This window comes from Fulmarus glacialis, unplaced genomic scaffold (genome assembly GCF_000690835.1).
Source record: "Fulmarus glacialis isolate BGI_N327 unplaced genomic scaffold, ASM69083v1 scaffold9513, whole genome shotgun sequence".
Lineage (NCBI taxonomy): Eukaryota > Metazoa > Chordata > Aves > Procellariiformes > Procellariidae > Fulmarus > Fulmarus glacialis.
The window spans coordinates 17,982-39,850 of NW_009201002.1; the positions used below are offsets into that span (position 1 = coordinate 17,982).

Here is a 21,869-nt window from a genome sequence, read left to right on the forward strand (position 1 = left end):
TAAGAATGCCAAATGGAGAGGCTTCTAGTGAGAGCGCTATAATGAGAGATACATAAATATATTCACTGGAGACTAAGCCACAGAATTCAGGCTAATGCTGTAATCTGATAAAGCTTCTTAAGTAATTTAATTGTAGATGCATCATTAATAAAGTAAAAGTCTTTAAATTAGATATAATTTGAGAGCAATGACTACTTAAAAAGTATTCATCAGTTTCTGGGAATTTGTTCTTCAGCTTATATTTTACAGAAGCTTTGATTAAGCAACGTTTTCTCTTATCCAAAATTAAACTGCACATCAAACAATATGTAAATTAACCCCGAGCCTTTCTCGAAGACATAAAAGTTATTCTGAGATATTTTCACTGGCAGGGGTAAACCCAATTCCCATCCCAACCAACTCTGTAGGAATTCAGTTATACAGAAAGCAAATTTAAAATTAATACAATTTTGTGTTTGTAAAGAAATAATTATTTCAAATTATTGCTCATTATCCTAATTTTTTCCATTAATAAAATTTAGCTCTTTAACAGTTTGCATTTCCTCAGTGGGCAATTATTAGAAAAAGCTGTTTTCTGTAGGTTTTCCTGAAGGTGATCCCAGCAACAACTTCTGTGATTCAAAGAAAAGATAGGGTATTTTTTTAAAAACATCATGGCAAAATAAATCATATTCTGCTTTCCCACTGTAATGGAGACAAAGCCAGGGAAGCCAAACTCAACATCAGTACTTTCTCAACTGGTTACTCTAATTTTGTAAGTGTAGGATCAATCCCGGTGACAGAGACATATCAAAACCCTTTCCTTCACAGAGCTCTTGGGGAAGCAGAAGAGAGCTTTCACTTCTCAAAAACATTTAGCTAGAACATTAAAGGGTTAGTGTATGACTGAAAGATCCCAATTTGTTAACGACAGGCAGATTTTTCTAAAAAGCAAAAAAAAAAAAGTCTTCCAGAAAGATTATGAACCGAATTTTAGCTTTTGGGTTTTTGTTCTTTTTGTTTTGTTTTGTTTTGTTTTTTAATTTCTGAAGCTTCGTAAAGCAGTTGGGATTTCTGGGGTTTCTTTCCTCCATTACAGTAACTGCAACTGTAATCTGCATGTAGGAAAGTCTGACTCCAGGTATCCTCCCTTTTCTCAAAAATATTATAAAGGTTATTAGGTTTTTTGCCATACAAAACTAAAGGATTAAGGTTTTTTTAATGATTACACAGACAAGAGCTATGCACACACACAAACATCACTTGGAGAATAAAGAAGCACCTGCTTGGATAATTCAGTAACTTCAGTTTCATTTGTAAAATAAGTAAAACCAGAGAGTGTAATTGTAGTGTCATATTAATTATATAGAAACCCAAACAGAATGACTAACTCCCACTCTTCCTGGGAACACTAATAACACTATTACAAGTATCATGACTGAAGATTACCTAACAAGCTCTTTCTCTTTTGTTCCACTACCTACATGCACATCTGGTTTTCCCTTGGCTGCTGCTGAGCAAGTGGCAGTAGGGACGAGCCCTTTGCGCCGTGGGTAAAGGTCTTGCAACAAAAATCACTTACGTGATGCTGCACTGTAAAAAAACCTCTTCAGAAGGGAATCTTATCACGGCTTGATCTGAAACTACCACAAGACACTGAACGTGTGGTGCATGAAATACTAGTGGACAGTAAGTGGGATAACATAAAGGTGAAGTGGAGGTCTTCCTTTCTCAGCTTAATGAAGTCTGCCCAGGCATGTTTGCAGAGGCCGACATGTACAGCTGTGACGTGCCTACAGCACGGATGAGCAGAACTGGGGGCACAGGTAGCAGCACTGCCTGAAGAATCACAGAATCATAGAGAGGTTTGGGTTGGAAGGGACCTTTAAAGGTCATCTAGTCCAAGCCCCCTGCTGTGGGGATTGTAGCTGGATTGAATCCAATCCGTAGTTGATTCAACTAGATCAGGTTGCTCAGAGCCCCGTCCAACCTGACCTTGAATGTTTCCAGGGATGGGGCATCTACCACCTCTCTTGGCAACCTGTGCCAGTGTTTCACCACCCTCATTGTGAAAAATGTCTTCTTTATATCTAGTCTAAATCTACTGTCTTTTAGCATAAAACCATTCCCCCTTATGCTATCGCTACAGGCCCTACTAAAAAGTCTGTCCCCATCTTTCTTATAAGCCCCCTTCAAGTATTGAAGAAAAGGGGTATGGGCTCCGGTAAGTACTCGTAAGAGGTGAATCCCATATAATAACAATCCCTTTCAGTAATACTTGATTGTGAATTGGGGATTCAGGAGATGGCTCCGCACGCTCTCTCACCGGTCGTCCCGGCGCTGCGTTAGTTCTGCAGCAGTGCCCCCGTCTGTACTGCTCCGTGCCACAGCTGTCCCACTGCCGCAGCCTACCCTGCCTGCCACCTGCTCCCCTCAGTGTTCCAACACACTTGCTCTGTTTCATTCACTAAACAATTTGTAAAGGTGAATTAGAATAAATGAGATGCAAATGAATTCTGTGCTTTCTCCCTCATTTTCAAATTTCATTTTCAGTCCACTCAACCTGTTATAATCTCATAGTGATTTTCATTTAAAAGAGCTAAATGGATATGTGATTATTGTTACAGGAACTAACACCAGACAATTAAATGTTGAGGTGTTGCTAGATAAAGCAGTGTTTTGATTTGCATAAACATGATGCAAGAAAATGCATCTCAGGCAAGGTTTCAGCTCTAAGACATGTTTAACTTCAGCTAATTACCACAAGTACCTCTATTAAATTTTTAGTATTGAGAGCTAGCATTACAGCAATTTCATTTCAGGGTCCTATTTATTTTTATTTTGAACACCTAGCCAAAATGCAGAGCTGATCTATTTTCTACTTATAATCAACTTCTGCAGGTCAACACATCAAAAATCAATTACACAGCCATGAAATTTAGTCATTAAGGATTAGTTGCTAATCTCATTCCACTTTTTGTCTAACCTTCCCCCTCTCCTCAATAGGTGCATTCTGAGCATTTGTGAGAATAAGGAAAGACTTGTTAATTCAACACTGTGAATTAAATGTTAAGCAATAGGAAAATACCAAAATTTAACATCCGAGTCTTATTATTTTTTTGTAAATTACTACATAATTGTTTACATATATTGCATTTGATATATCATCTTGAACACATAGAACTGTATCTCACGTCCAATGATGTTGAAAGAATTATTAAAAGAACCAGGACTTGATCAGCGCTACATTTGTTTTCTGCCCAGTATCTCAAAGCCCTTCCAAAACTGTATACACTGAAGCAGCCAGAGAAAGTTTAGATACTTAAGGGGTGAAAAACAGGCCAGCTAAGCACAGAATGGGATTAATCCAGCTGCAGCAGATCTTTAATTTGGCAGGGGATGGATTACATGACCTGAGTGTCTTTCTTATCCTATGCTTATGACTTTGTAATTATGGCAATTATTTTCCAATCATGCCATTTGGGAAAGGGAATAAACACAATATGCCTGTCTCAATGAATCTGTAGGGGGATTTTACTGCAGCAGAATGTAACCGCTCAAGCTGTAATTGTGTTTGCTCCCCAGGACTAACTGTGGTAAGTGTGCCATAGCATTTTTACAAATGGTGAGTGGTCAGATTTTTTTCCCCCCACCTTCAGAAGCAGAGTGACTTGCAGCAATATTCTGGGTATTTTTACCAACCTCTTTTGGAATACTTTTAGTAATGAAGCTTCTGTAGCTGACTGCAGCAGATGATCCCATGCAGTTAACTGACCTCTCAAACAAAGAAAAGATTGTCATACCACAGACAATCCCAGAGTTGTACATTTTTAACAAGTAAAACCAGGAAAGTCATGTCCTTCAAAATGGAAAATTAATTTTCTGCCCACAGAAGAAAAGATCATTATTGTAATGACAGATTCTACTTACCCTGAGCTTTCTTCCAAACACAGTCACTTTGCCTTTAATCTGTTCCTTCCTCAGACGCCATTCAATTGAGTTTAAACCGTTTTCCATCGGTAGAGAAATATTACATCGTCCTATGGTGGGAGTCACAGTCCCAGCCAGGACATGAGGTTCGCTGTGAAAGCTAATGCTCATGCCATTGGCATACATCACTCTCAAAGTACCATTATTACAGAGCTGGTAGCTGTTCCTCACTTGATCTACAGCAATAATGAAAAGAAAATAATTTAGCTACTCCAGTCATAAAGAAAACATATAGCTTAATTTGATTGGGTTTTTATTGCACTCCTGTTGATGTTAAATGAAGTCAGCCTGCAATTACCATTTACGTGGTACTATGGTGGAAATTACAGATGTTACTGATTCTATGTAAAGAACAGTAGTGTAACAGTGAGCCTGCAGAGAGATACTGGGTTTATTTCATTATGTTTTCCCTTTAGTCTTAATTGTGAATCAAAATGCACAGTGATATGTGTTCAACCACGTAATTTATTTCTAATATGAACAAAAACTCCTGAAACTGAACTGCTGAATAAACAACAAACCATTAAACTCCAGGACAAAAAGAAAAAAAAAAAGACTGCTGGACTCTTTATGAGCGGGAAGAAGTTAAGCGCCTCTTCTTTTCCTTTCCCTCTGTTTAAAAACTGTCTCCAAGCAGAGGCTTTGTACAGAATTACAGTTTGGCTTTAAATCCTCAAAGTGTGAGGCTCCAGCAATGCAAGCTGGCAGCCACAGTCCTTTACTTGCCTGCCTTCCTGCCACCCCACCGGAAGTGCACTAGCCTGATGTGCACACCCGGCCTTCTGGCTGTCGGAGAACAGTTATAAAAATAATCCCGTACTTTTATGGCCGTGCAGTTCTCCAGCTGTTTGACACAGCCAAGTCCATTCTCAGCCAGGATGGAGCGCTACAGTGTGCCACTGTCACCAAAACATAAATATTTGTCTGACAGAAGGACAGCATCTACATAATTTATCATCTGGTATAAGAGAAATAAAGTCTTAGTAACCAGACGTGTCATGGTATAATAGTCTATAAATGTTGACATTTATGTCAGGAGGAGACTATTGTTCGATGATGATATTCTTATTCAGTGACATTATATCTTAATTAAAAAAACCCCTATCACTCACCAAATTCCTTTCCGTCTATCTTTGATAACTGACGGTTTTCGCTTCATCAGATACAACGTCTGGGCGGTGCTGAAAAGCTCTGTGCAAACATTTAACCACTTTGTTGCTGATCTCTCCGGCCGTACTTGGGCTGTAACACTGTTCTCAGAAGTGCTAACTATGGCAGTCATCCACTGCCCTGATTGTTCTACATTTTATTTAATGGTAGCGTATAAATTTGGAAGATTTCATTTCTAATAGTACGAGGCTACCTGAGCCTCTCTCTCCACAAGGATCTCTACCCAGGCAGCCAACATTCAGCAGTCAGACTGCATCTCTCTGGCACTGAAGTCAGAACCAATTTTGCAGTGAAGTACAGAGAAATACGCGAGTGGGTAAAGTGAACCCGGCCCAAGAGGTAACGGCAGGACTAACTTACACCAGCAGATAATGACCATCCATATTTGACACAAAGCATGATTGTGAAATGTCTCTTACCTGTCCTGAAGACCTGTCATTTTAGGAGTGAGCTTTATGGGAGTTTTTCTTGCAAACCTTATACATTTCTCCCCTGCTCATGAGTGTACTAATGACACGAATCTTTTGTGAATTGCTTTCTCAAGTTGTGTGTGTGGTTAGGAGATGTGCTGAGAAGTGTGCTTTGGTACCTTGAACAACTGTATAGGAAGCCTCCACAGAGGAGAGATTTGTGATGACCGTGACATCGTCATCCCGATTAGAATTCTCAATGTCGATGGTAATAGACTTTTCCATTTCTCGATGAAGGCTAGTTACCACTCCAGTGGGACGTGTTACATTGGTCAGACGCCCTTCATGATCATAGCTAATAGAAAAGTTAGTGAGAGCAAAAAAGCATGAGGATATATGTTCATTTCAATACCCAATGTATTAATAATTCACCACATTTGTGCAAAAACCCCAGAATTAAACAGATTTTCAAGAACATCCTGGCCATGCCTATTTCTCTGTTCTTGAAAGAGTCTGTAACGATGAAATAATAATTTTGAGAGATACTAATCTCAACTACATGAATGTAAATCCAGGATAGCATCTTTTAAATTATTAAATTAAATTATTACGGATATAACGAGTGATATTTGGCTCAAACAATTATCTGTATTTTCATAGTTGCATTTCACTTTAAGGAAGTGGACATATGGTGGATACTACAATGTACAATTGCATACACTGCACATTTGCAATTGAATACTTAGTGGAAACTACTAAGTATGGTCTTAAGTGACATCAAGGAATAAACTTGCCATAAGAGATTAAAAAAGATATCAGCTTGAGAACATAATAATTTCATTTAGATCTTTTCTGTGGTATTGAACTGCATTTTGGGGTCAGTATTTTGGCTGATAAAGATGAATGATGAGAAGTTAAAGCACAGGATAGGTTGGAGTTGCACAAAGGGCAGCAGTCAGCACTCAGAATATAACTTAGAAGATGAGTTAAGTGCTCCAGAGGCATAAAGACAAAAAAATAAAAGAAAAAGGGCTCTCCATGAGTTTATTGAGTTAAATTTATTTAGAGGTATAAAGCCTGAGGAGGGGGGAAAGAAGGAATGCTGCCTGAAATCAAATCATACTGATTCTCCCTTTCCTTTAGTATGCTATATTTGTGTGCATACGTATGCTAAAGAAGCAATCCCCTGGATCTTAAGGGCAAGAAATGGGGACCTGAAACAAAATCAGTATTCCAGTCTGACACTCTGCTTGCTGCAATTCTCTACTTGAGCAAGAGTCTCTCACCCAGCCGCTACCAAAGCGCACATACTTCTAAACAGCAGAAAGGCAAGAAAAAATGTCCTGTGTAGATAAAAGGGAAAAGTTTAGGTAGAGATTGAAACCAACTGGTCATCCTTCGAACGTAGAAATCCAGGGAGCGGGAAGCCTGGAAGAGAACTGGTAAATCCATTGCACTGCCTGAGAGTAACAGAAGAGAAGAGGAGCACATTTAGTATCACGGAGCTAGCCGAGTTCTTTGTACGTTGTGGTTAGCTGTAAAGATGAAAAAAAATCAGTGCTTTCAACATGGCTTTTTACAATTAAATAATTCAGGAACCTCAAAGTAGGCCACCTGAACTGTATAGCATACCTCCAAAATTAATACACAAATTGGCTCCTTGGTTAATACAAATATAAAACATGTCTTTCAAATCCATTGCAAAGGGTTGCACCCATTCAACTGAATATTGGGGAGGAAAGAAAAAAATCACCTGTGGAGCAACAAGCCTTACCAGAATCAATGGAAGCATTAGGCAAAGAAGTAAATCAATAAAACAAAGCATCATGCGACCTAAAAGGGACCAATAATATATTGTGTTCATTTAAGCAGTTCAGGACCAAATAAAGATTAAGCAGCATGATTTTTCTTAATAAAAGTCACAAGTTTCTACCCATATATATATATTTATATAATTTTTTTTTACCATATCAACAAGATTCTGGATGAAAGTAGTATGTTGAGATTATCTATGAAAGGAGGTTTAGTTAAGTCTATATAAAGGTCTTCACAAAAAAATATTGAAAAGTATTCATAAAGTATAGATGAGGGAAGAACTTGATCCAGTCAAGCATCCATCTAGCAAGGAAAAACAAAAAGTACCAAAAATGGACAGTTTCAAAAATCTCAAAGATTAATAATGAGATAAGAGTCTGTATGTGGACTACTTTGGTATGGTCAGCGATTAGCAGAGTGATGAAGAGAATAGTTACGTGTCAAATATTACAGAAGAGACAATGTTATTTAGGACAAACTAGAAAAGTCTATGAGTGGCTTCGGTGTGACTATGCAGAGCTTGGTGAACATCCAGAAAACTGGTTGGCAAAATTCCCCATCAGCGAATATATTTTAGGCAATGCAAATGAGACATTAATTTAAACACTTCATTCACATTGCTGGGTTTTTAATTAACCCAGGAAAAATTCCTGGGGATTGCTGTGGGCTACTCACTGAAAATCTCTGTTCAAAGTGCAAGGGCAGTCTAAAAAGTAAATATTGATGAGGATGTACAGGGACTGAAACAGAAAAATGAAAATATTCTAATGCTATTTCTAGAAATCAGTGTTTTGCCCCCCGTCATGGGGCATGTTTCCCAGTGCTGGTCACAATTTTTGAAATCAGCAATGGCAGAGATTAAAAGGGTTTATAAGCAAGGGATGGACACGCTTAAAGTGATACATACAAAAGTACTCTCTATGAAGACCTGCAGACCATTTAGTTTACAAGCTAGACATATAAAAACTTCACTACTTAAATGACATATACACACTGCAATACCAATGTATAAAGAAGGCATTTCTACTTTATTCATTGCATCAATAAAATCCTATTTTAAAAAAATACCTTAAAGGTAAAAAATTTAAAATTAATAAAACAGAAACCTTTTACGTACTACAAAATTTAGAAGTGACATATTATTGAGGGTTTTTTTTTTAAATTTCTGTATTATGTGAAAGCAAGTGCTTAGTTGAATACAACACCCAGACATTTACCTGAATAATAAGAATAAAGCTATATAGGAATTAAATGGTTATATACCTTTCTTCTTCATGACATGAACCCAGGTCTAATGAAGTAAAAAAAGAAAATTTTGCAATGGAAAATATACTAATTGACCTGGGAGTTCTTGGTATCTTCTTCAGAAGCAGCCACTACATATCACAGTCTATGACACAGCATCAGGCTAGATGAATCAGATCTGATAAGGCAATTTTATATCTTCACATGAGGTGGATTCTGGCTACATTGAAATTCCTGAGCTTTTGCTACTGACTTCAGTTAGAGTAAGGTTTCATCCCAATTTGGGATGGTTTCATCCAATTTTTCTACTAATAAGATTACAAGGGGAGAGATCCTTTCTTAATCCCAGTATCTTAAAAAACCAGTATCTCCCTGTGCCCACTACTAACTCGCTAACATATTGCTAATTGCGACCAAGCCTGCCCGAGCAGGCAAAGGTTTCCAAGACCGTAGTTCCCAGGACACTCTGGCTAACACCAGCCACCCGGGCAGACACGAAAGCTCTCGGCCGGTTCTGCCTGCAGCCTGGAGATGGTGCCCGACAGCCCGGCGGCTCTGAGCCGGCCACAGCCAGCTCGCCTGGGCTGGGCCACCCAACACAGCTGTAGCTCAACCGTGAGACACAGCTGAGCACTTGTTTGGCACCTTCTCAGATAGCTACAAGTATCTGGCCTGTGCAACCCTTCAGTGGGCTTGTGATAATGCACTGAAGGCTGTCCTTCCCTGTACAACATTATGGCACTTCTATATCTTATGCAATTTTTATTGCTAGCATTCTGGTCTTTGAGGTTTGAGACGTGTACTGCTCGACAGTTTGTAGGTAGGAGTAGCTAGGACAGTGCCACACACAGTACTGCAGAAAGGAGTAACAGCAGCTTTTGACTTAACATGGAGCAGGGCAAGGTGCAGATCCACATACATTTACATATATCCCTATTTTCTCTCCCTTGTAAAAACTAAGCTGATTCAAGAAGAAAACTGCAGCATTCTCTTAGGATGCTCCCAAGACCAAGTGGAATACCACTGAGGACCACTTCAAAGATCTGTGCTTCATGCCCAAAACCAAGCTTAAATTACCCTGTGTGAGCCTGCTGGTAGCTGTTACATTATTTAAGAGCCTTGCCTGTTCCTACTGCAAATGAACTGCGTGCATATACACACGCACTATATATAAAATATACATATGGAGTGTGTATACACACACACAAAAATAGTTTGTATATGCATTTCTCTGCGTATACACATGCACACCTAGATATACTGTACAAATTTAATTCTGTGAGCATTTTCAGGGTGCAGCTGCAGATAAAAGAAAGGAATATACCCAACAAGATAGCACTGCACTTCAACATCTGGTTGATATAAATGCACTGAAATAAATTTTTCGTAAGAACTTTAGTTCATGTAGTATTTTACTACTTAAAAGACATTTGTTCTTTTCCAGTTCTGCTGCCATATTAACAATTTTGGGTATTGGTTATCTCTGCATGAATGCATTAATGTAATGGCACAGAAAACTATTTTGTTGTCCTTACAAACTCTCATTGGCTAAGTATTTCATCTTCAATTCATAGTAACTTATAGCTACCAAAATAAATTGCATAATGATGAATACAGAATTTTCCCCTTGGAGCTGCTTCGAAGAACAAGTAGAAACCAGAAACCAGTATTGAGTGACTGTGCACTGTGATTGTTTAGGTTTGTAAGTTTGATTTAAATAATTCTTATAATCTTATTAATAAACCCCTCAATTGTGGGGGTATGTGAGATGACAAAAGCATATTAAGGAGTTACTGCAAGTCAGCTGCTTAGGATCAGCCTGAAGGAGTTGCTTCTATTTTTCTGGTATTTTGTAATGAGTATCTCCAGTGCATGTAGCTGACTTCTAGTCCTCGCATAGGGCTTTCCATGCACATATAGAGATACATATCTTCTTTTAATGTCTTTGTGAATCACATTTTATGGCTTTTTTTTTTTTAACCTAGATAACAGTCACCATGTATAGTTCATTTTATACATGCATTATAAAGCATATGCATTTTTAATGCAAAAAATGACTATACTGTCCTCTCATCTGTGGGATCTATGCTTATGAAAATGTATGTACAAATCTGGGAGAAAGTAAGTTATTTCCACCGCCTCATCAAAGTTACTAATCATCTAAGACAGTACCTCAGGCTGTACTACTTAGACCTACATATGGTACTTAACTTCCACTGACTTGAGGTAAGGGTTGCACATCTTCTCTTATCTGATCTTGGAAAAAAATCTAGGTAACATGTCAGCACTATATACACACTAAATAATATTTTCAGATGCATCTCAGTAAGACATCAAAGCACCTACCTTCTATATTTACTTAGGAATCGTAGTACAATTTTTCTAATAAATCATGCTAACTTAGTACTTCATGTGATTCTTAGCCACCGGTTATACCAGTTTTGTAACTTGTAACTTTCTGATGACCTTTTTTAACGTTTCATTGATTTTCATGTAGAGTTTTAAATTACTTTGCCATTTCATTTTCTACAATTAATTACTGGTGTTTTTAGAAATAACTAGTTTATATGACTTCTGATCTGAATCTTGAGCTAGCTATTAAGGAAAAAACAACAACAAAACCCCCTACCTAGAAAGGCATCCACATCTCATCAGCAATAATGTGAGATTTTACCACCGTCTAGCACAGTGAGCTTTTACTTGATCTTGTAATCAGCAGGTAATACCTTCATGCGTTCACATAACTGGATTATTTTTGTAACTGATGTGTGGTAAAGAAATACTCTTTGCAAAATATTAAGGAGAAAAAAATTCCACATCTCTACCCACAGTCTAGATGAAAAATTGCAGTGGTTCAATTTCCAGGGCCACATCAGAAGGGGACCACGAGAGGGCACTGCTTTCCTTTTTACAGAAACGAAACACATAGTGGACAAAATACTGATATGCAATGCTGATTTAGATATATTTTGAGCAGTCTGAACACAGTTCTTTTTATTCCTGCATTACTTATGTTTTCTCTAAAAAGAAAGTAAGAGGTGGCCAAGATGAATGCATTAAAAAACTAAAATAGGTGTGCGTCATTGCTAGTCTGTAACCTTAAAAATAAGCCTACAATGTAAAATTAAATATAAACCCCTATTCATACTTTCTACCCACTAATTTGAGAAATGGTATTTAGTAATCATTAACTAACCATTTCAAACAAAATATATGGCATCAGACTTGCCATACTTAAAAATTATACATATTTTCAATATATCGTTTAGCTTCTATTTTTAAAATTGTTTTGATCAATAAATGGCAATAAGACTACTAAGAATAGCATTACTATTAATAAAAATCTGACTAGTTTTTCTAGATTTTTAATATACTTTTGAACTTCGTCTCTGATGAATTTCCTTTAAAGAGGAAGTTCTGTCGTTTTAATCCATATGCTCATGAACACCAGTGTGCTTTTGGGTTACCTACAAATTATGGAAGTTACACCAGGGGTCTGACAGATAGCTGGGGATCTCATTTCCTCACTTGTCTCAAGAATGAACAATCAGTGAAGTTAATCAACATTTTAACAACCGTGAGTAATATATGAGTCTGAACAGCAAGATATATAATTTGAGTTCCAAAAGGAACCGCAGCATTGGGGTTGCTAGAGCGAGGCAGCTCAGTAGGAGCCATAGATTGCCGGGGACTGGTCTGGATGTGAGCTATCTGCAGCCTTGCTGACGACTGAGAGCAGGGGCCCAATCTGGTAAATCAAACACGGTTCCTGAGTGTGGTACACAGTCCTTCGTGCTGGAGGTGGGTGAGCTTCCCCACTGGCCTCAAACTGCGGGCAGGAATTTAGGTGGTTCGGTACCCACCCAAAGGACTCGGCAAAACTGATGAAGTAAGAAGCCACTTAATCATTTCCAGTATCACACCAGACTGAGATGTAACGGCCTTACTCAGTATCAGTGAAAAGCCTACAACAAATTTCAGCAGGGTCAGTTTAGGGCCTACTCACTACCATTTGAAAATAAATGTACGCTTAATATATCCAAAAACATTCTTACTCATAAAATGTTGTCCATCCTGTTTCATCACTCTTCGTTGCTAAGAGACCACTGTTTCCGTTATATGTCATTAATCCGAGCTCCAGGGTCTGTGTTGAGACTAGCTTGAGTCCACCATTAGTGCCAACAGCCAGCGTGACAATCTGATTATCCGGCATCAGTAAATGGCGGGGCATCCCACTGGCATCCCGACGGACCTTCAAGGAGTTGCCATTGTTGTCCATCACCTCCGTGACATCGTTATCGCTGCTATAGGTGAAATTGTACAAGTACTCCCCGGTAACAAGGCTGAGAGTGTACTGGTGAATCCCATCAGCATTGAAGACATACAGCTCCTGTTCTCCTGGAGATGCAGCTTCATATTGGTTAAAAGAATTAAGAATGGGCCTGTTTTTACTGACAGCCCTAATGCGGATATTTCCAAGATCAGCTATGTAGATGGTACCATCTGGGGCCACAGCTAAGGAAGATGGTGAATTTAAGATGGCATCAGTGGCATACCCATCATCCCCAGAATAGCAATTACAGTTGACATCATTTTTGCAATCACAGTCTGACGCTGCCCCTGCAAGAAGGCATATTTCTCCATTGGTAGTTACCTGGCGTAGCCGATTAATTTTTTTTTCATCTGTCTCACTGATGTAAAGAACTCCTGTGTGTGAGATGGCAATGGCACTGGCTGATTCAAGTGCAGAATGAATAGCCAGTTTGCTAAGAGAGTAGTCTATACCAGGAACCTGGCAGTGCATGGGGCGTCCAGCAATAATGCTAACTTGATGATTTTCTGTGATCCGCAAAATAACATTGTTCTCTAGGACATAAAGTGAGTTGTCCATGGGATTGACAGCGAGATCAGTAGGCCACTCCAGCCGTACCTATGAGTTGCACAAATTATTACTGTAAAACTCATAACTGAAAAGTACACTTCTAGTGTTTAAAATTCCATGTGTAACAATAGCAAATTAGTGAGGGGTTTATCAGCGTAAATCATGAAACCAAGTCATGAACGGCAACTATTTCAAACAATGATTTTGTTTTTCGGAAATATTAAAGCTACGTGCAGTGGTAACTTTGGCTAATTGTGTTTCTGTGCAAAGAATGAATGCTACATTGTGAAAGCTCTACAATAATTACAGAAAAACAGGCAATTAACACAATAACTCCCATTATCTCAACCTTATTTCTCTATAGTTGCATAAATAACCTGTGTTAGCCACAGTAAAAGGATGGTTCACTCATTTCAGTAATGAATCAAATATGCTATCATCTTGTGCTGCATAATGTATTTCTTAAGTGGCCAGGCAGTCATCCAAAATAGATGCCCATCTCTTCTAAGGCAGAGAAGAAAATAAATGCGGTAAGAGTCTACCTGGGTGACATCCATGCTGGAATCACAGCTGAGAGGTCGAACAGCAGTTAGGTCATTGGAGCCCAGCAGGGTTGATATAATTCCGTTCTGATCCACTTTTCTAATCATAGTGGCATCAACAAAATACATGAGTCCGTACTTATCCACTGCAATTCCTGCAAATATAAAAACCAGGCATCAGTGAAGCAGCGAGGCTCCTAGCTTCAAGGCAGGCTTCATCTTATTAACAAGTTTACAAGACAGTGACGTTTGTTCACTTCCCCTGTTCTTTCCTCCCTTCCAACCTGAGCACGGGTCCTGGAACCCTCCAACTACCTGTAGTTCTGCTGAATAAATGGCATCAAGCAGGTTTATCCTTTGGGGCTTTAAAGAAAAGAAAAACACAGAAATCCCCCAAACATGCCAGAGAGCCATCAGAATACATCAGCTTATTTCTAAATTCAAACTCTGTATGATATACTACATAAACCCAACAAAAAAAATTATCTCCTAAGTTTTAATATCTCAGAAATTTGAGGTGTTGCTTTCTTCATCTGAAGGATCTAATAAGGATGAAGAATTTTTAGAAATCTTTTACAATTGCTTTAAAAATCTTGGAAAATTAAGAGGACATTATATTCTTTCAGGATATTTTTTAATTCTTTGACCTGTTGCAGTAAGGAATAGGGGAAGAACATCTGGTGTTTCCAGATGAAGACACAGGGGTTTCCAGCCTAGGAAAAAAGGAAAGGTTCAATGCTGTCACATTGGGAGTCCTTAGAGAGGAAAAGCACAGAATGAAAGGGTGCTCTCTTGGAGGAACAGAAGGATGCTGCTGCCTGTTGTGAAGGAGGGCAGGCTTTTTCTCACTTGCCTTTCCTGCTTTGATTTGGCGTGCTGCCTTTCTTGGGCTGAAAATAAAATATTGATCTAAAAATTTTGTCTTCAAATGGTTGCAGTGCTCATCCTATTGGCCAGTGAGAGAAGATACAGCTTTATCTTCTTAACTTCTATGTAGAGGCTTAACTTAAAACATGCAAGCATCTCTGTCCTGTTAATATACTCTGTATGTATTAACTGAAACTATTACCTATACAAAGAAATAGGACCTTTCACTTTTATTCGCTTTTACGATCATCTAGCTATTTTCAACCATTGAAATAAAACCCAAAGATATTTGAAACACCTGCCAATACACCTGATTAATTCAAGCTTACAATTAAGATGAAACAACGGAAAAAAAATCTTAAAAAGAAACACGTCCCCAAATCTCTACATCATCTTAAAAACTTCTTGTTAAAAATTAGAAACTGGAAAGGGCAAAAATCCTTTTATTTTTCCTCTGCCTCTGAAGAAAAACAGGATACATAGAATAAAAACTCAGAAAAAAGCCACAGCAGGCAGTTTTTCTCCCCGAAGACTGTATATCAAACAGTAATTTGTTTCCCAGTTTACATGCTTGCTTCTTGGAGTGAGCGGTACCCTGCTAATTTGTGTTCTGTTCTCCTTTTGCAGCATTCAGTGTTGGGGTAATAAAGTTTGCTTTAACTAAACAAAGCACGAACACTTGCCAATCCACTGTAATTAAAGCCCAGAATAAAAATTACCAAGCAAGGAGTGATTTAATTGCCAGATAATTATTTCCACATCCAGCCTAGCCTCACGCAGTCATTTTCTCCAGCTTCTTTTCCTACTTTACCTCGAGGGCTCATTAGGGTTGCGTCCACTGCCTTCCCTCCATCCCCGCATCTGGCTTCGTCAAAGGGCAGGCATTGCTCTCCAGTCCCTGCTACCACTTCAGAGTTACCAGCTAGGTCTTTCGTGCCAGTGAGGGACTTGACTTTGTATATCCGTCGACTATTGGTGTCCGATACGTACAGTGAGCCTGAAACAGGGTCCACGGCCAGATAGTATTTATGAGCAGGATTGTTGCTTTAGAGAAAAAGAAAGCATAAAACAGAAACAGCTGAGCAGTCTAGAAACTTCACAGGTTTTCAGAGCTTAGATAGTCATCAGGCACAGAGATATCTGGAAAGAAAGTCTGACACCTTCATACAGAGGTGGGTCTGAAGGACTGCCATCTGAGGACCTGACTTGATTAGGGCTTGGTCAGTGTTTCAGAAGGATTGTAATTTAAAACTCATTCATCCTGCTACACCAAACCTTGCACAGCAGAGCCCAATAAGCCAAAACTGCACAGCAGACTTTCCTCTTGATCTCTTTAGCCCTTTAGATCTGCTCCAGGTCAATTCTCTTTGGCTTATCCCTAACTGTTGCCTCCCCTCCCTGCCGCCTTGTTTAACTTCCCTTGAAAGAAGTCATAGGAGTAAGATCAAAGAATCAGCTTCTGAGTTACTTATATTACGCCACAAGATTTGCGAGGTCTTGTGTAAATAGGAGGCAGAGGCATAACAAATTTATTTCTAAAGCAAATTTGTTCTCATTCATTCTTATCAAGAATCTCATTTACGGCAGATGAAGTTGGTTATGTAACTAAAACCAGAGACCCCAAGTGTCTGACTTTAACTCCAAACCTTCTGTTATTGAAAAACTGGTCCTCAGTTTGCAATTAGAATGGGTGCTCATATGGAAAGTGACTTCTCTTCTGAAATATATGTTTTTTGACAGCTTGTCACATTTTGGAACTACTTTAGCAAATCATCTGCAAATTGAGAAATGTCAGTCTTCACGATATATACACATTCACACACACAGAACTGTAGTGCAGAAACATTTTCAAAATCTTGCCTGGCTAGTTTAACTCAATTTAGTTGGATTTTAAGCATGATGTGAATTTTCCAGCCTTTGGAGCCTATGGGTGAGCGTAAATAAGGTCAACGGTGGTTTCAAAGCATAGAAGACAAATGAAGACAGGAAGAAAAAAAAATGAAGGTTACTTACCAGTAACCAGAGATATTTGCCTCCAAATATCCACACTCCTAGTTTCATGTGGCAAAAGTGCCCATCTCCAAGAGTGAGGGTACACAGAGGTAAGTTATGATGGACATAAGCCATTTCTTGATCAGACTCGCTGAAACTATGGTAAGGCCACTTTGGCAGATAGATTATCAGCAGCACAAAGACAACTGCGTTCATGTGGTCATGACCAGATTTGGAGGAATGAGGAGGCCCAAAAATACCACTTTCTACAGTTATCTTCCTCTATGCCAGTCTTGGACGTGTCATGACTTTAGGTCAGTAACAGTTTGTTCTAAAACTGCAGAAAGCAGGAATAAAAAAATTCAGTAGGCAGAGGTAATACCATCTGCTGAAGTCTAGGAGTGTAGAAATTAGAGATGAAAAAATACAGTAAACGAAAAAAACTTGGCAGGTTTATTTCATGCATGGATCGCAAAGTACTTTAAAAAGATGGGTATTATACCCATTTTACAGAGGAGGAAACTGAGGCACAGAGAGGTTAAGTGGTATAGACGAAGTTATGCAGGGAGACTAATGACATGCTTGAGATTAGAGCACAATCTCTTTATTCCCCAAGTTCCTCTCCTTATCTTCAGCAGCACTCTGCACCTCTTCACTAGACTTTTGCCACATTCCTTCTCATCCCTCCAAAACAAAGCGCCGCCTTCTTTGCCACAAATAAAATTACTTCTTTCCATTCACAAGATTTCTCCAGTCTCTCGAGTATCTGAGCCATACAAACACCTGCACATTTGTCACTGTTTTGAAATTCTGCTCTCTCCTTCCACCATGCTTTTCCCTAAACTTTGTTGTGATGCTAGTGTTGTGCCATACTTCACAAATACACCCAAACTTAGCTCGAGGCTTTGCTGCTGCTGCAGGCTCGCTGCTGCTGTCTCCCTGCTGGGCTCCGGCCCAGAGTGCCTTTTGCCTGGCCCTTCCAAAGCACGTGGCACCCCCACCTCGGCCGAACGGGGAGACCTGAGGCAGGTACAAACTGCAGCCGGGCACAGACATAGCTGCTTGCTGCCGGGGGCAGGGGCCTTGCTTGGTCTCAGTGATGGGGGCTGCTCACAACAGTGCCTGGGGGAGCTGCTCTGCTCCCTGACACGGAGCAGCAGCCACTCGGTGAGACTGGAAGGGTTTCTCTTCTTTTCGGACATGCTTTTGCCAGCCTGTGCCTGTCTTCCTGAGGGAGCACACCCCTGCTTCCCTTCTGCCCACAGCTAGCCTTGGGGATGTCCCACTGTTACCAGGATGGGTAAGGTATGAGTCAGGGTAAAGAGCAATGGCAGAACACTGGCTTATTTCCCTCTCCTCTCCTGCAGTCATTGGTGTGTCCATGGAGCTCACCCTGTCTTTCTTCTCTGGAATCTCCCTCGGGGCAGTTTTGCCAGGGAGTCAGTCATGAGCTTTTGTTCAGATCAGGGAGCAACTCACTGGAGCTGCAGACCTGCTGTACGCCCCTTTGCTCTTTCCTGAGCTCGGTAAGGGAACAGGTCGTGGAAGACTCTCCATGTGAAATATTTGAGGGACTTTGGCAGAAAATGACTGGTGGAAGGCGACCTGCACTCACAGTGTCCCCAAAGAAACGACAAGATTATTACATCAAACAGGGATGTATTTTATAAATGAGTAGTAAATATTTCTCAGACTGGCATCTGAGCAATTAAAGACCTCTGCCTCTCTTTTCTCCGTGCCATTGTAATCTTTTATTCGAGTTACAGGAAGCCAAGGCATGTACCTTGTTTTAAAAGGTTTTCCATAACATTCAGTATTGCTCAGAGGCCTCTGCCAATAATGTCTCCTCCTCTAGCCCTCCCCAGTGGATGGAACTTACCACCACATGCAGCCTTGCTCTGGTCTGTGAGGGAGCCTGCTGCCTGACAGCAAGTACAGGCAGGATCAGCTTGTCCTCCCTATTCTTCTCATACGTGCATCAAATTCACAACAGTGCAACAATAGCTTTTCTTTAAATTTAACCAAAAAGAGAAGCTGCCCAGAGCAAATCTCTAAGCACCTGAAAAATTAACTAAGCTTATAGTTGCAAATGAGAAGCCTCCAGCATCACCAATAATCATTAGCAAATTGTGAATTAATTCATCCAGATAAGAAAATTTAGTGGAGTTACACTTGCTATACCAAAATATATTGTAAAGGGGAAATTACACTGTTTAGTCTAGACATCTTTTGCATCTAACTTGTATTATAGAAATGGAAAGTATGGTTTTAAAGGGGTGATGCACAGGACACTATGGAATATTTACAACAGCTCTTCTTGTTCTTGCCCTTGATATTCCCCAGGGTAAACATCCCCCCCATCCCAGGTGTGGCACGGAAGAAGGTACAAGTGTTTCCTATGCTGCTGCCATCCAGAAGGCCTAGTGCTCAGCTGAGACGACGAAAAACCTTTTCTCCTAACATTCGGAAAGGTTATGCCTCCCTCACGAATCTTATAGTCGAATGACTGCATCTAGTCGTTGCATACAACCAGCCCCATGGGTTGAATGACTGTTAAATGTATTTGATGAAAGAAAACAGAAACTAAATTATGAAAAAGGACAGAGGGTTCAGAAAATCATTAATGACCGGAAAATGAGTTTTTGACCTATTTGCAGTCATTAGTGCTTTTGTGAACCTTTCTGGCATTTGTAAAACTGCTGTTGTAGTTTACCTTAACCATTTAGACCAATTATAGACAGCACGGAGAAGTGCTTATATAGAAGTTAGCTTGGGGTTCATTATACTTGCATTCTACTAGAAATTTCTAATTACTGTCAGAACTTATTTGGTTGCTTTTTGACTGCATTTCATAATTGCTAACGCTTATCATATTCATAACACACAATTAGCACATAAAAATGTTTCTATATATGGTACATGAAGAACATAACATTACACAAGAAGCACAACACAAAAAGCAAACACAATGAAGCAAACAAACCATATCAAATTATATGGGAAAGAGCTCGTGTCTTACCTATGTTTAAACTCTTTATTTCTTTATAGAAAGGGAACAGAAGAAAAAAGAACAAACAGTTAGCTGAAGAATAGATGGTAAAGCAAACATAGTATTTGTTTTATTTTACAAAAGGACACAGGAGAAGATATCTCTTTTCAGCACTAGCCTTAGCTTGGTTTACGGATGAAGAGCGACTGGGAGTGATAGAGTTGCAAGCTAGTTCCCTAGTAGGATACCCCTGCCCCCAACCCCCACCCCCCATATATTTTACAGGAAACTTTCCGGACCATTGAAAGAGTTTGCACATGGAAACCTGTGTAGCTTGTGGGCTAGGAGCGAGAGACACTGGCAGTTTTCTAGGAAGTAACTGGCAGAACTGGGAAGGGGGAAGCACTGGGCTTAGGATATTGTCCTCCAGTTGGAGGCAACCTCTTTAATCAAAACAGTTTTCCAACAGGCTATTTCTAAACACATTTCTACTACACAGTTTATTTTCCTCTCCCCCCGGTCTCTAAAATAACTGCTTAAAGCAAGTTTGGATGCTACTTGGTATCTATTTAAGTCCATCAAAGCAAAGCTTAGGGTAAAAAAAAAACCTTCTAAGTGAGCAGTAAGATACTGTACAATGGGAGATATATAGCATTAACTGATCCCTAGTTTACTGTCTAGACACAAAGTCGAAGGACAAGTATTCTCTACTTCCCAGAAGTAAATGAATACATTCTCCACACCACAGTGTTTCACTGTGTTTATGTCATTTCCATTTAGGAATATCCACTGAAAGAAACAAAGAGCTGCGTGACTCCTGAGCTGCAGCCCTCAATGCACAGCCCCAAACTTGCAATACCAATGTTAAATGTGACATGCAACACTCTTGAGTCAAAATTCCTATTAGCCACGCAGATCAGGCACCTTCATAATGGACAGTGTGAGGTAAATATGCACACTGGGATATTCTGACTTATAAAGTTACTCAAGATTTATATTGGCTTACGTAAAACCAAAATTACATCCATTGTGAAATCTAAATAAAGTGATGCATTTGGTTTGTAATACTTATGGACATACTATTTGCAATGTTATTCAAGCTACTTGATACTAGCTGAAGACCCTGCTCTTGTTCATATTTAAACGACTCAAATCTTCAAACTCTTACCCGTGTAACTCATACAGATTTTAAGATGACCACTGAATCACAATTATTGCTATAGATGATGTTTGCTAGAATGGACCTTAATTCCCTTTAGAGGAACAGGGGGCAAAAGACATCACTGCAAATCCTAAAAATCTGTATGTCAAGTCATTTGCAGCTGTCCAACAGCACTCAAAATACAATAGCTTTATTGTTAATTGCTAATAGTTATAACAGAAGCTAAAGAAACCACACTATGGAAAACAGACGTTCATAAAAGAAAAGAGAAAGTGGAAAAAAACAGATTAAGAAGTCCATCTTCTGTTTCTTTATTGATGTCCTTTCCCACTGTCCCTCACTTGCTGAAAAGCCCAAGTTCTCTCTTGCATAGAAAGAAAGCGAAGTGCTCAGACTAATACTGTCGTAAACTTGGAGACAACATTTTCAAATATCAGGTGTGCTAGGAAACTTTGTCACTGGCTGATATTAGGAAGTGAGGTGCATATAAATGCCTTATATTAAGTATCCTAATTTGAAAATGCTTCTCTTCACTATAAAGCTATAATCCTATTTACTAGAAAGCTAAACAGAACTGAACAAATTAGAAGAAAAAAATCAGCATATTCTATATAATGCAGGGTTATAGTGTATATTGATACAAGTATTTACAGCAGGTCACACAATCCATACCAGCTACCTTCTGTGGTTTATACTGAGCTGCTAGCAGAAAGCACTGGATAATCTATGACTCTTTTTTTTTTTTTAAATATAATCAGGCAGCCTTATGGTGTATGAGGTAGGTGTCAGAGAGTGATTTCAGAGTAGAATTGGCCTGAATTGGATC

At 39.3% G+C, this 21,869-nt stretch overlaps 1 protein-coding gene across 1 annotated transcript in view; it reads right to left on the reverse strand.

Moving 5' to 3' along the window:
* TENM2 (teneurin transmembrane protein 2) overlaps positions 1-21,869 on the reverse strand; it is a gene marked incomplete at its 5' end in the record, with an annotated part of 39,986 nt that overhangs the window by 9,880 nt on the left and 8,237 nt on the right. The window contains 6 exons of the mRNA XM_009573777.1: positions 3,910-4,145; positions 5,729-5,904; positions 12,665-13,539; positions 14,034-14,188; positions 15,712-15,944; positions 19,912-19,932. Coding sequence (XP_009572072.1) covers positions 3,910-4,145; positions 5,729-5,904; positions 12,665-13,539; positions 14,034-14,188; positions 15,712-15,944; positions 19,912-19,932 — 1,696 coding nt within the window. The remainder of the gene's footprint in view (positions 1-3,909; positions 4,146-5,728; positions 5,905-12,664; positions 13,540-14,033; positions 14,189-15,711; positions 15,945-19,911; positions 19,933-21,869) is intronic.